Raw genomic sequence first — 13,409 nt, 5'->3', positions numbered from 1 at the left:
GGAGGGCTGAAGGGCCTGTTCCTGGGCTGTACATTTTCTTTGTTCTTTGTTCTAAGGAGCACTGGCAAAACTGAAATCAATGAGTCAAGAGTGTGGTTCTGGAAAAGCACAGTAGGTCAGGAAGCATTTGAGGAGCAGGAAAATCGATGTTTTGGCCAAAAGCCCTTCATCAGCAACATCGATTTTCCTGCTCCTTGGATGCTGTCTGATCTGCGGTGCTTTTCCAGCACCACACTCTTGACTCTAACCTCCAGCATCTGCAGTCCTCACTTTCGCCTGGAATCAATGGGTATCAGGGGGCAAGCACTCCGCTGGTTGGAGTCATACCTGGCACAAAGGAAGATGGTTGTGTTTGTGGAGAGTCAGTCATCTCAGCTCCAGGAGTCCCTCAGGGTAGTGTCCCAGACCCAACAATCTTCAGCTGTTGCATCAATGACCTTCCCTGTGTCATAAGGTGAGGATTGTTAGCCGATGATTGCACGACTCCTCAGATACTGAAGGCTTGGGCCAACAAGTGGCAAGTAACATTTACACCACACAAATGCCAGACAGTGTCCATCACCAAGAAGAGACACTCTAACCATCACCCCTTGACATTCAACAGTATTACCATCACTGAATCCCCCACTGTCAACATCCTTGGGGTTACCATTGACCAGAAACTCAACTGGACTCCCCACATAAACACAGTGGCTACTAGAGCAGATGAGAGACTAGGTACACTGCAGCGAGTAACGCACCTCCTGACACCCTAAAATCTATCTACAAGGCACAAGTCAGGAGTGTGATGGAATACTCCCCACTTGCCCTGGATGGTGCAGCTCCAACAACATTCAAGAAGTTTGACACTGTCCAGGACAAAGCAACCCACTTGATTGGCACTAATCCCTCCACCACCGATGCTCAGTAGCAGGATTGTGTACTACCTATAAGATGCATTGCAGAAATTCACCAAAGATCCTTATACTGCACCTTCCAAACCCACAACCACTTCCAGCTTGATGGACAAGGGCAGTAGGTACTTGGGAACACCACCAGCTACAAGATCCCCTCCAAGCCACTCACTACCCTGACTTGGAAATATGCTGCCATTCCTTCAGTGTCACTGGGTCAAAATCCTGGAATTCCCCCCCAAGCAGCATTATGGGTCAACCCACAGCAAGTGGAGTGCAGCGATTCAAGAAGGCAGCTCACCAGCACCTTCTCAAGGGCAAATAGGGATGGGCTATCAACGCTGGCCAGCCAGCGACACATAAATCCCACAAATTAATAAAAAAAACTTTGGGCCAGATTGGAACCAATGTCCTTGGGGGTGCTTTTGCTAATGCTGTTGGGGAAGGTCTAAACTAATGTGGCAGGGGGATGGGAACCAAATGAGGAGGTTAGTGGACAGTAAGGGGGCAGTAACTAAAGCCTGTAAAAAACTGGATCATGAAGTCAGCGTGACCAAGGGGAAGAGAAGGCAGGGAGACGTTGATGAAAGGGACAGCTGGTCTCAGATGTATTAGTTTTAATGTGAGAAGTGTAGTCAGAATGGCAGATGAACTTAGGGGTTGGATTAGTATCTGGGAGTATGATGTTATTGCTGTTACTGAGGCTTGGTTGAGGGAAGGGAACGATTGGCAACTAAATATCCCAGGGTATAGATACTTCAGGAGAAAGTGAGGTCTGCAGATGCTGGAGATCAGAGCTGAAAATGTGTTGCTGGAAAAGCGCAGCAGGTCAGGCAGCATCCAGGGAACAGGAGAATCGACCTTTCGGGCATAAGCCCTTCTTCAGGCAGGATAGAGAGGGAGGTAAAAGGAGTGGAGGAGTTGCATTACTGGCCAGAGAGGCTATCACAGCTGTGCTGAAGGAGGGCACTATGGAGGACTCAAGCACTGAGGCAATATGGGCAGAGCTCAGAAATAGGAAGGGTTTGGTAACAATGTTGGGGCTGTACTACAGGCCTCCCAACAGTGAGCGTGAGATAGAGGTATAGATTATGGAAAGATGTAGGAGTAACAGCGTAGTGTGAAAGGAGATTTTAATTTTCCCAACATTGACTGGGATTCACTTAGTGTTAGAGGTCTAGATGGAGCATCCAGGAGGGTTTTCTAGAGTAGCATGTAAATAGTCCAACTTGGGAAGGGGCCATACTGGACCTGGTTTTGGGGAATGAGCCCAGCCAGGTGGTTGAAGTTTTAGTCGGGGATTACTTCGGGAATAAATGATCACAATCCCATAAGTTTTAGAATATTCATGGACAAGGACAAGAGTGGTCCTAAAGGAAGAGCTAAATTGGGGGAAGGCCAACTGTACCAAAATTCGGCAGCAGCTGGTGATTGTAGATTGGAGCAGCTGTTTGAAGGTAAATCCACATTTAATATGTGGGAGGCCTTTACAGAGAGGCTTATTAGAATGCAGGACAGACATGTCCTTTTGAAAATGTGGGATGGAAATGACAAGATTAGACAACCATGGTTGAGAAGTGAAATTGTGAGACTAGCTCAGAGAATAAAGGAAACGTACATAAGGTTTAGGCCACTGAAAACAGACGAAGCTTTAGAAGAACATTAGGAAAGTAGGACCAATCTGAAATGAGGAATTAAGAGGGCTAAAAAGGGTCATGAAATATCTTTAGAAACAGGGTTAAGGAAAATCCCAAAACCTTTTATTTGTATATAAGGAGCAAGAGGGTAAAGAGAGAAAGGGTTGGCCCACTCAAAGGAGGAAAGTTATGCGTGGAGTCAGAGAGAATGGGGGAGATTCATAACAGTACCTTGTATCAGTATTCACAGATGAGAGGGACATGATGATTGTTGAGGCTAGGGATTTGATTACTCTAGGTCAAGTTGGCATAAGGAGAGGGGAAGTATTGGTATTCTAAGGTGGACTAGTCCCTAGGTCTGGATGGGATCTGTCCAGGTTACTGAGGAAGAGAGGAGATAGCTGGGGCCTTAACAGATATCCTTGCAACATCCCTGAACACAGGTGAGGTCCTAGAGGACTGGAGAATTGCTCCTGTTGTCTCCTTGTTTAAGAAAGGTAGCTGGGATAATCCAGGTAATTGTAGTCTGGTGAGCCTGATGTTAATATTAGGAAAGTTGCTAGAGAAGATATTGAGGGATCGGATCTATTTACATTGGGAAGAAAATGGGCTTGTCAGTAACAGACAACATAATTTTGAGCAGCTTAATAGAATTTCAACTTAATAGAATTCTTTGAGGAAGTGACAAAGTTGATTGATGAGGGAAGGTCTATAGATGTCATATACATGGACTTCAGTAAGATGTTTGATAAAGTTCCCAATAGTAGGCTGATGGAGAAAGTGAAGTTGCATGGGGTGCAGGGTGTACTAGCTAGATGGATAAAGAACTATCTGGGCAGCAAAAGACAGAGAGTAGTAGCGGAAGTGAGTTTCTCAAAATAGAGACCTGTGACCAGTGGTGTTCCACAGGGATCTGTGCTGGGACCACTGTTGTTTGTGATGTACATAAATGATCTGGAGGAAGGTATAGGTGGTCTGATTAGCAAGTTTGCAGATGACACTAAAATTGGTGAAGTAGCAGATAGTGAAGGGGTCTGTCAGAATACAGCAGAATATAGATAGACTGGGCAGAGAAATGGCAGATGGAGGTCAGTCCGGGCAAATGCGAGGTGATGCATTTTCAAAGATCCGATTCAAGAGCAAACCATAATGTAAATGGAAAAGCTGTGGGGAAAATTGATGTACGGAGAGATCTGGGTGTTCAGGTCCATTGTTCCCTGAAGGTGGTAACACAGGTCAATGGAGTGGTCAAGAAGGCATACAGCATGCTTTCCTTCGTCAGACAGGGTATTAAGTACAAGAGTTGGCAGGTCATGTTACAGTTGTATAAGACTTTGGTTTGGCCACATTTGGAATACTGTGTACAGTTCTGGTTGCCACATTACCAAAAGGATGTGGATGCATTTGAGAGGCTGCAGAGGAGGTTCGCCAAGATGTTGCCTTGTATGGAGGGTGCCAGCTGTGAAGAGAGGTTAAGTAGATTAGGATTATTTTCATTAGAAAAACAGAGGTTGAGGGGAGAACCCGAATAAGGTCTACAAAATCATGAGAGGTATAGACAGGGTGGATAGGAAGAAGCTTTTTCCCAGAGTAGGGGTCTTAATTACTGGTCACGAGTTCAAGGTGAGGGGGGAAAATGTTAAGGGAGATATACATGGAAAGTTCTTTATGGAGAGGGTGGTGGGTGCCTGGAACATGTTGCCAGTGGATGGGTAGAGGTGGGCACAATAGCATTATTTAAGATCTATCTAGACAGATACATGAATGGACAGGGAGCAAAGGGATACAGATCCTTTGACAGGTTTAGGTAGAATCATAGAATCCCTAGTGTGGAAACAGGCCCTTCAGCCCAACAAGTCCACACTCTTGACAAAAGCACCAAACCTACACACCCTTGAACACTATGGACAATTTATCATGGCCAATTCACCTAACCTGCACACCTTTGGATTGTGGGAGGAGACCGGAGCACCCAGAGGAAACCCACAGAGACACTGGGAGAATGTGTAAACTCCACACAGACAGTCACCTGAGGCTGGAATTGAACTCGGGTCCCTAGCGCTGTGAGGCAGCAGCGCTAACCACTGAGCCACCGTGTTGCCCCTAAGGGGAGGATCTGTATATCTCTAAAGCCTGTGTATCTAAGGACTGAGATGAAGTGAAATTGCTTCATCCAGAGAGTGGTGAGCCTGTGGAATTCTATGCCACACAAAGCAGTTGAGGCCAAAACACAATGTTTGAGGAATTATCAATTTTGTTTTCAAAAAAGGTTCACTTGTGGGATGTAGGTGTCCCTGGCTGGGCCAGCATTCATTACCTGTCCCGAGCTGCCCTTGAGAAGACAACGAACTGTCCTTTTAAAATCACTGCAGTCCATGTGCTGCACATGGAGACGGAGGGTTAAATATATCAAAGGGTGTGGGGAGAAAGCAGAAACAGGGTACGGAGTTAAACAGTCAGCCATGATTACACTGAATGAGTTTGAAAATGAGAATGTCCTACTTCTTCGGATGAGGACTCCTAAATCCCTGTGCTATATAGCTTTCTGCATTCTTTATCAATTTAAATAATATTCAGCACCTTTATTCTTCCTGCTAAAGTGCCGAACCTCACATTTTAGTCGGTCAAGTATTTTGCCTACTTACTGGTCTCTATCCTTCCACCTACATCCTCCCACTTATTTTTTTGTCATCTACATTCTTAGCTATAGTGCAATAGTTTTCCTCATCCAAATTAACTTGCTGCCCCAGCACTGAGCTATAGATTTTCTCTTTTAGGAGAGAATCAGTCATTGTCTGAGCGACAAGCATTACTTCTCACTTAATCAGCTCAAACCAGCAGGGATGTTGGTTTAGGTGTAAGGTTCTCCATTTGGACTAGCCCCCACTACCACTGAACATCTACTCCTTTCCCTGGGGAGGCATACCTCCCTCTCTCACCTGGTCCCAAACTGACACAGGTCTGCATTATCTTCAAATCTATTCTCCTATTGATACAGCTATGCAAGTGTAGATTGAAGGCCTTTTAGGTATGGCATATTATGTCAAATTTTAAATCTCTTCCTCTCTACAGTATTGCTGCAAGTGTGAAGCCAGGTTAGACCCTTCATTGTGGTTAGTGATGGGTTGATTTGTCGCTGCATAAAACTTTGCTCTTAGATCTTCAGTTCTGCTTTTGTCAAAAATCCAAACAATTCACGATCGCCAGTTTAAAAAGGGGAAAAGCAGTTAATAATACTGCGTGAACAAGTTAGTAGAGATGTTGTCATGACACAGTCTCCAGGGTCAGGTTCCCACTGGAGGTCAGTACTGGTCATTCGGTCACTATTCTCCTTACCAGGACAACTAAGAAATAGTGATGTTAAGTACAAGATGAAAACCTTGCAGTGTCCTTTTCTTCAAAAAAAAAATTAAGTACACGTTTGTTGTGAAGAATCCAAAGGAGGCCATTCAAGTCCTTGAACCTGACCCAATATTTGACAAAATTAGTCTGATCTGCCCATACCTTGGCTGATAGGGACCCTCATCATGGACCTGGTTTTTAAGAAAAACAATCCCCTTCAAGTGCTTTGATGCCAGCTACAGCTTCAGTGTTTACAGTTGTGCTTTAAATGCATATGTAGATGGCAAGGAATCTCTCGAGAGGACATAATGTGCTCTAGTTAGAGAAATCTCCCTCAAGTGGAGGTATCAAAGTGTTATTTACATGAAATCCTATTAAATAAATGAAGTTATGTAAAAAAAATTCCCTCTCAGACCTCAGAAAACAGGAGCAAGAATAAAGACTGCAGCTTTTGTGAGCAGATAGAGTGTACTAGTGAACAAAGTGCAGTCACTGAAATGGGGCAGCAAACTGCTACATGAAAACAGGTGGAAAGGTGTTGCTGGAAAAGCGCAGCAGGTCAGGCAGCATCCAGGGAACAGGAGAATCGACGTTTTGGGCATAAGCCCTTCTTTCGGCTTATGCCCGAAACGTTGATTCTCCTGTTCCCTGGATGCTGTGCTTTTCCAGCAACACATTTCCACCTCTGATCTCCAGCATCTGCAGACCTCACTTTCTTCTCAATGAAAACAGAGGTGTCTGATTAAGACACCACTTAGAGCTGGTAGAAAGTGGAGTACTGTAGATAAATGCTGTTCCGGTTATGAAAAGAGCTTCAGCCAACTGAAGCCACACAATGCTGAATATGCTCCTTCAGGCAACATCTTGCTAAATAAGATGTCCTCCAATCAGTCCCATTAAAATTTGTTTTAGCAGTTATAATAAATATAAATTACAACATCTGCTATCTTAAAATGAAAGTTGTTGCAGTGAGGAGAAGTATAAATTTGAAACTGAGTCCAATTCTCAGCCTGACTGACTGCAAAACTCACTGAATTCACGTTTCTTGTTCTCAAAAGAAATGATTATCCAGAAAAAAAAATTGACAAAGTGATTTATTTTCACATGATAAAGTTACATTCACCACTATGTAAACCTTCAGTGTCACAGACATTATCCATCAGTTCATGAATTAAAGGACAGTAATGCTGCTTTTTAAAAAAGAAATTATTCTTCACTGGCAATTAGAGCCCATTTCAGATCATAATGGTATGGTCTCCATTGCCCAAAAAAGGAGATATTCAAACTGCACATGACTAAAGGAGGAAGTGGAAGAGGAAGCAGGAGGAACAGGGGAGAATGTATTAGATCAGCCTGAGCAAAGGCAGATCAGAGAGAAACAAAACATTATTCTCCAGGGATTTGTCACTTTCAACGGCTAGAGCCCTAGAAGCATGTTAGAAGCACTTGCGATGGACAATGGATGGCCCAGACTCATCATACTCCTGCTTACTGATCCACATTTGCTGGAAGGTGGAGAGAGAAGCCAAGATGGAACCTCCGATCCATACTGAATACTTCCTCTCTGGGGGAGCTATGATCTTAATCTTCATTGTGCTCGGAGCCAAGGCTGTGATTTCCTTCTGCATCCGATCAGCAATACCTGGGAACATGGTGGTTCCACCAGACAGGACAATGTTAGCATACAGATCCTTCCTGATATCTACATCACATTTCATTATACTGTTATAAGTGGTCTCATGAATCCCAACACACTCCATACCAATGAAGGAGGGCTGGAACAGGGTTTCTGGGCACCTGAAGCGCTCGTTGCCGATGGTGATGACTTGACCATCAGGCAGCTCGTAACTTTTCTCCAAGGCTGAGGAGGTGCCGGCTGTCTGCATCTCAGCTTCAAAGTCCAGGGCCGTGTAAGCAAGTTTCTCCTTGACGTCACGCACAATCTCCCTCTCGGCTGTGGTCGTGAAGGAATACCCACGTTCGGTCAGGATCTTCATCATGTAATCAGTGAGATCCCGGCCAGCCAAATCCAATCTCAGGATGGCATGAGGCAAGGCGTACCCTTCATAGATGGGCACGGTGTGGGACACACCATCACCAGAATCGAGCACAATGCCAGTCGTACGCCCAGAGGCGTACAAGGACAGCACGGCTTGAATGGCAACGTACATGGCTGGTGTGTTGAAGGTCTCAAACATGATCTGGGTCATCTTCTCCCTGTTGGCTTTGGGGTTGAGGGGTGCCTCCGTGAGGAGAACAGGATGCTCCTCTGGGGCCACTCGCAATTCATTGTAGAAGGTGTGGTGCCAGATCTTCTCCATGTCATCCCAGTTGGTCACAATACCATGTTCAATCGGGTACTTCAGGGTCAGAATGCCCCTCTTGCTCTGGGCTTCATCACCAACATAACTGTCTTTCTGACCCATTCCAACCATCACCCCCTAGAACAAGATGATAAAGATAAGAATAACTCAAGCACAGATTAATCTTTTAAAAAAAAAACACTCCTATTCAGACTATTTCAGTTGACATTCCAAAGTAGTCTTTTTAAAAGCCATTGCTGGGACAGTCACTGGGCCAACATTTTCCCTGGATTTCACTTTTTAAAGATACTGGTGAACTGCCCCGAACTACTGTAGTTGCAAGGTGGTGTCAAAAACTGTACCTTTAGAGGTAACTCCTAGATGGAAATACACTGCTCCAGTGTCATTCAAAGACAGGATTCAGTGTGGTTTGTCTGATGCACTGGTCCTTTCAGGTGGAACTAGGTTTGGCATACCCTCCCCATCATTTTGGGTCTACCTGGGCAGCATGGTGGCACAGTCATTAGCACGGTTGCCTCACAGCACCAGAGACCAGAGTTCAATTCCCACCTCAGGCAACTGACTGGAGTTTGCACATTCTCCCAGTGTCTGGGTGGGTTTCCTCCAGGTGCTCCGGTTTCCTCCCACAGTCCAAAGAAAAAAAAAAGTGCAGGTTAGGTCGATTGGCTATCCTAAATTGCCCATAGTGTTAGTGAAGGTAAAATGTAGGGGAATGGGTTTGGGTGGGTTGCACTTCGGTGGGTTGGTGTGGACTTGTTGGGCCGAAGGACCTGTTTCCACATTAAGTAATCTAATCTGACAGCTCAGAGGGTAGTAAGTGCTGGCCAACCATTGAAGCCTACCTTCCATAAAGGAATAATAAAGACTCTGGCATAAGGAACAAGATATCGGCTCATGAAGAGGATCTAGGCTACTTCTTTCATTCTGAGAAAGAGGTTATTTTCAGGATTAGGCAAAAGCTCATTTCACAAACAAGTGAAGTTAGCTTGTGGAGTAATATTACAAGTCACACTCACCACCAATGCTGCTGTCAAACCAAGACCATTTTTTGCCTATTACACAATGATGTCATAGGTGAATTTCAGGGCTGGGTTAATATCAGGCACATTGACCATGTATCCACACACTAGTGTTTGGTATCAAATAAGTAGTTTACAGGAGATAAGGTCTTGACTTTAATTAGGTTACACTGAAGATTCCAATATCCAAATGCAGTACCATAAGTGTTGGATAGCATTTGCTGAATAATCCAGGAATGCTAAATAATTGTAGAAAACCCAATTTAAAATAGACTGTTCAGCTCAGTTGTCTGTATTGGGAGTTCTGTTAGCATCCAGCCCCTGTCTTGGCAAGCAAACCTGTAAACAGTCGTTGTTTGAACAATTCTGCTTCATTCTTCAGAACAGTTCCTTTAGTGAAGTTATATCTAAAGCAAACTCTAGTTAGTGATCAAATATTTAAATAGTGCATTCTCCAGGTGACACCAGTTAGTATTCTTGTAAACTGTCTGTAAGCTTGGACTTTCACCATTCACACTAATGCAGTCATAATGGGGTGTACCATCCACAAGTTGCCCTATAGTAATGGGTCAAGTCCCCTTGGCAGCACCTTCTGAACCATGACCACTACCACATGGAGGACAAGGGCAGATGACATCACTGCCAGAAAACTCCACTCCAATTCACACCATCCTGATTTGGAGCACTGTTCTGCCACAAGTCAAACTCTGGAGCCCTTTCCAGACAGCAACCGTGGCTGCCTCCACACACCCAAGAGACCATAGAAATGCGAGTGAGCAATACCTTCACCAATGAGCCACAAATGTTGACTTTAGCATCACTACCTGGATCTCAGTTAAACTGAGTCCAAACATTGCACTTTAAACCTATGCACAAGTCTCAGCTCAGTGTAGCCAACACACCAAAAATGAAAGGCAAAAAACTAAAAAAAATGACCAGATCTATTTGGAGTCTGGATAAATTGTTTCCTTCTCAGGGAAAGATGCCCAAGAGTGGCTCGTGTAACTGCAAAGTTTTCAGATGTAACATCAGGAAACATGTTGCACAATACCAGAGAGTCAAGGGTACACACCCAAGATAGTGAGGTTAGTTAGGAATTTCAAAACTGGTTGCTGAATGAGGATTGTAGAACACTGGCAGTAAAGTGGATGAGGCTACAGATAGACAACAGCTGAACAGCCTCCTCCATATTCCACTGGGAGGAGAGACACCAGGACATTTTAAGGAAATGTAGAGCTTCAAAAGAGGAAGAGGAATTCTGTGGGAGGGACAGCCAGCCAGCCAACTTTTCTTCTCAGCAGGATTGAGGAATCAGGAAAGGAATGGCTACATAATCTGACCCATTCCACCGCTATCCTCAGCATATGCTAGGCTAAAAAAACCCAAAAATACCAGGTTTTAGTCCAGCAGGACTACTTGGAAGCACTAGCTTTTGGAGGACTGCTCCTTCATCAGGTAGTTATAGAGTATAACATTGTAAACCTTTGCTATAAATTGTGTCTTACAGTGTAATGTAACTGAAATTCTATATTGAAAGAGACCTGGATTGTTTGCCAATTCTCTCAGCTTTTAGATTGAGCATGTTGGCTTCAGTTTTTTCACGTGTAAAGAAAGAAACTTTAAAGTTACATTCAAGTAAACTTTAAAATTGGCATCATGTCAGCCCAGATAATGCATTTAAGGTGTGAGGCTGTCTGTGCCACAATCTTAAAAAAAACAGATTTAGGGACACTCAAATAAACCCCCTCTCATTCACTTCCACCGAGTTATACCACTTTACAAACACCGCACCCATAGGGTGAATTTGTACCTGCAAGATTACATTTGTTTTGTTCAAAACTGCATTCTGTAATTTCATTTTTAAAGATTAGAACCATTCTGAACATTGTGGCATGAGTCTCACACAGGGCACCTCACCTTCAATGCATTATTTGGCAGACATTACACTAACTGTTAAAGTTCACTTGAAAAACGTAAATTTTAAAAAGTTCTGTAATTTACATAAGAAATAACTGAAACCAACATGTTCATTTTAAGAGGTGAGACTTAAGCAATCCAGGTCTTTTGCAATATGATTTGTTACATCACACTAAACTTTTGCTATAAATTCTGCACCTTACAATCTTATTCTCCACACTTCCTGTGGAAGGAGCAGCACTCAAAGCTAGTGTTTCCAAATAAACCTGTTGGACTAACCTGGTGTTGCAAGATTTTTAAAACTTTGTTCACCCCAGTCCAGCACAACTAGGCAACAGCTCAGGTTTCAGGTCTTCAAATGATTTCAGGTCTGCTTTGATGTTAATTAGAAATATCAAATACAAACTGCTACTACAACATACTGCAGTTAAAAAAAAGACAGACTACAAAACTAGAGACATGTTATGTTTACACGAGAGATCGAGTTCCCTACATAACACTAGAGAGGAACAAAGGATCTTTTTGTTAAAATCAGAGCTCACCTGGTGACGGGGGCGTCCCACAATGGAGGGAAACACAGCCCTGGGAGCATCATCACCTGCAAAGCCGGCCTTACACATTCCAGACCCATTGTCCACCACCAGAGCGGCAACCTCATCTTCAGCCATGGTTTAGAATCTGCAGGCTAGAGGAAAAACGTTTTCTAAATCATAACACATTTTAGATCAATTTTTAATAAAAATAATCAAAATAACATCAGCCAACATGCCAGAACCAGCCCTTTTAATTGAAAAAAAGGGTTACAAAAACATTATATTCAACACAAACTAAAGTCTTTAAAGTCACAACAAACATCATAATATTTAAAGTTGAAACAAAACTTATTCCAACCAATTTAGTTAGAGCACAAATTCTACTTCCTCATACTCCTTAATTGCCAAACCCCACTTACCAGCTCACAGAGAACAGCAGGATTGTCTAACCAGGAAGAATACTACAGCAGGCTACTACCACTTCTGCCTTTATTGGTGTTGGTCCCCTTCATAGCCTGTGTTAGAACAACCAATCACTGAGGCTGAAGAAGGCGGAGGCGTGCCAATGCAACCAATTGAGAACTGGAGTGGGGTGGAGTGAAGAATAGCTAATTAAGGGAGGATGGGTATCACTAACAGTAATTGAAGGTCGAGGGAAAAAAAGTGCCTGGATCAGAGCTAAGAATCTCATTAACTCACCTTTTACACCTTAAATTCCTTTGAAGAATTGTTCACTTTTTTAGTTGTTTTTAATATTCATATTTACATCGAGACTGCTGCTCACATGAACATACCAAAAAGGAGTAGGCCAATCAGCCCCTTGAGCTGGCTTCTTCATTTATTAAGATCATGGTTGATTTGACTGTAACCTCAAGCACACATTCTCTCCTACCCCTGGTAATTTCAATACCTTGCTCGATAAGCATTTATCACCTCACAATAAAAATATTCAAGAAGTCAATTTAACTGCATGAGTCTCTGCCTTTCTCCCCCCTTTCCCCCTTCACTTTCTATCCTTCTCCCTGAAAGTGTTTCATATTCGTGTAGGGTTCTAGACCTAAGGGACATGGTTTCAAAATGAGACATCTCCCATTTAAGACAGAATGAGGAGAAATTGCTTGTTTTTGAGGATCATAAGTCGACCCCTCCTGGGCAGCGGATACTACGTCATTGACATTATACAAGGCGACGTCAGTCGGATTTTAGAGTAATGAATGTTTTGGGATTAATGTCGTATCAGATCAGCCACGATCTTATGGAATAGCTGATCAGGCTGGAAGGGCAAAATGGCCCACTGCTCCTGTCATGTTCTTATATGGAGGTTCTTGACACAGCAGTTCATGCAGGAGTGTGGAAACATAACCTTGTAACAGTCTGAGGAACATTGTTAGTATCTTGCTTCATCTTTTATGCTTTTCACAAGAAGCGTGGTGAGTTTCTCACTAGGCAGCAATGAGTAACCTTTTAAGGAAGATTTTTGCTAATGAAACGCCCTGTTAACAGCCCAGCTCACTTCATTAATATTCAGCTTCCTATATTACCAAACAAGCAAGACATCAAGAAAACTCGACCTAGATTTCGGAATGAAATCCGGCTGAATTCAGCTTGCCACTCGTTCTGAAGGACACCATTTAAACAGCAATTTAGGGCACAATCAACAAGCACCAGCTGCATCCAAGGACATTGCTGTCTGCCATTTACTGCCATAGCTCCCATATACTTGCAGCACATTCAGGAAAAAAAG

General features: G+C 43.4%; 1 protein-coding gene and 1 long non-coding RNA gene across 2 annotated transcripts in view; one reads left to right on the top strand and one right to left on the bottom strand.

Annotated features, from left to right (window-relative positions):
• The window catches only part of LOC148150499 (uncharacterized), a 171,391-nt gene that overhangs the window by 130,872 nt on the left and 27,110 nt on the right, over nt 1–13,409 (top strand). The window lies entirely within an intron of this gene.
• On the bottom strand, nt 6,954–12,208 carry LOC122548802 (actin, non-muscle 6.2-like). The gene is made up of 3 exons (XM_043687579.2): nt 12,085–12,208; nt 11,675–11,817; nt 6,954–8,313 (listed from the first exon to the last, which is right to left on the bottom strand). Exons 2-3 carry the CDS (start codon nt 11,798–11,800, stop codon nt 7,309–7,311), a joined length of 1,131 nt encoding a protein of 376 aa, XP_043543514.1. The 5' UTR covers nt 11,801–11,817; nt 12,085–12,208; the 3' UTR covers nt 6,954–7,308.

This window comes from Chiloscyllium plagiosum, unplaced genomic scaffold, assembly GCF_037043375.1.
Source record: "Chiloscyllium plagiosum isolate Xiang-an unplaced genomic scaffold, Cpla_swu_hap1 HiC_scaffold_4, whole genome shotgun sequence".
NCBI classification, from domain to species: domain Eukaryota; kingdom Metazoa; phylum Chordata; class Chondrichthyes; order Orectolobiformes; family Hemiscylliidae; genus Chiloscyllium; species Chiloscyllium plagiosum.
Note: the sequence above shows the minus strand (reverse complement) of the source record. Positions and strands in the feature narration are given on the sequence as shown.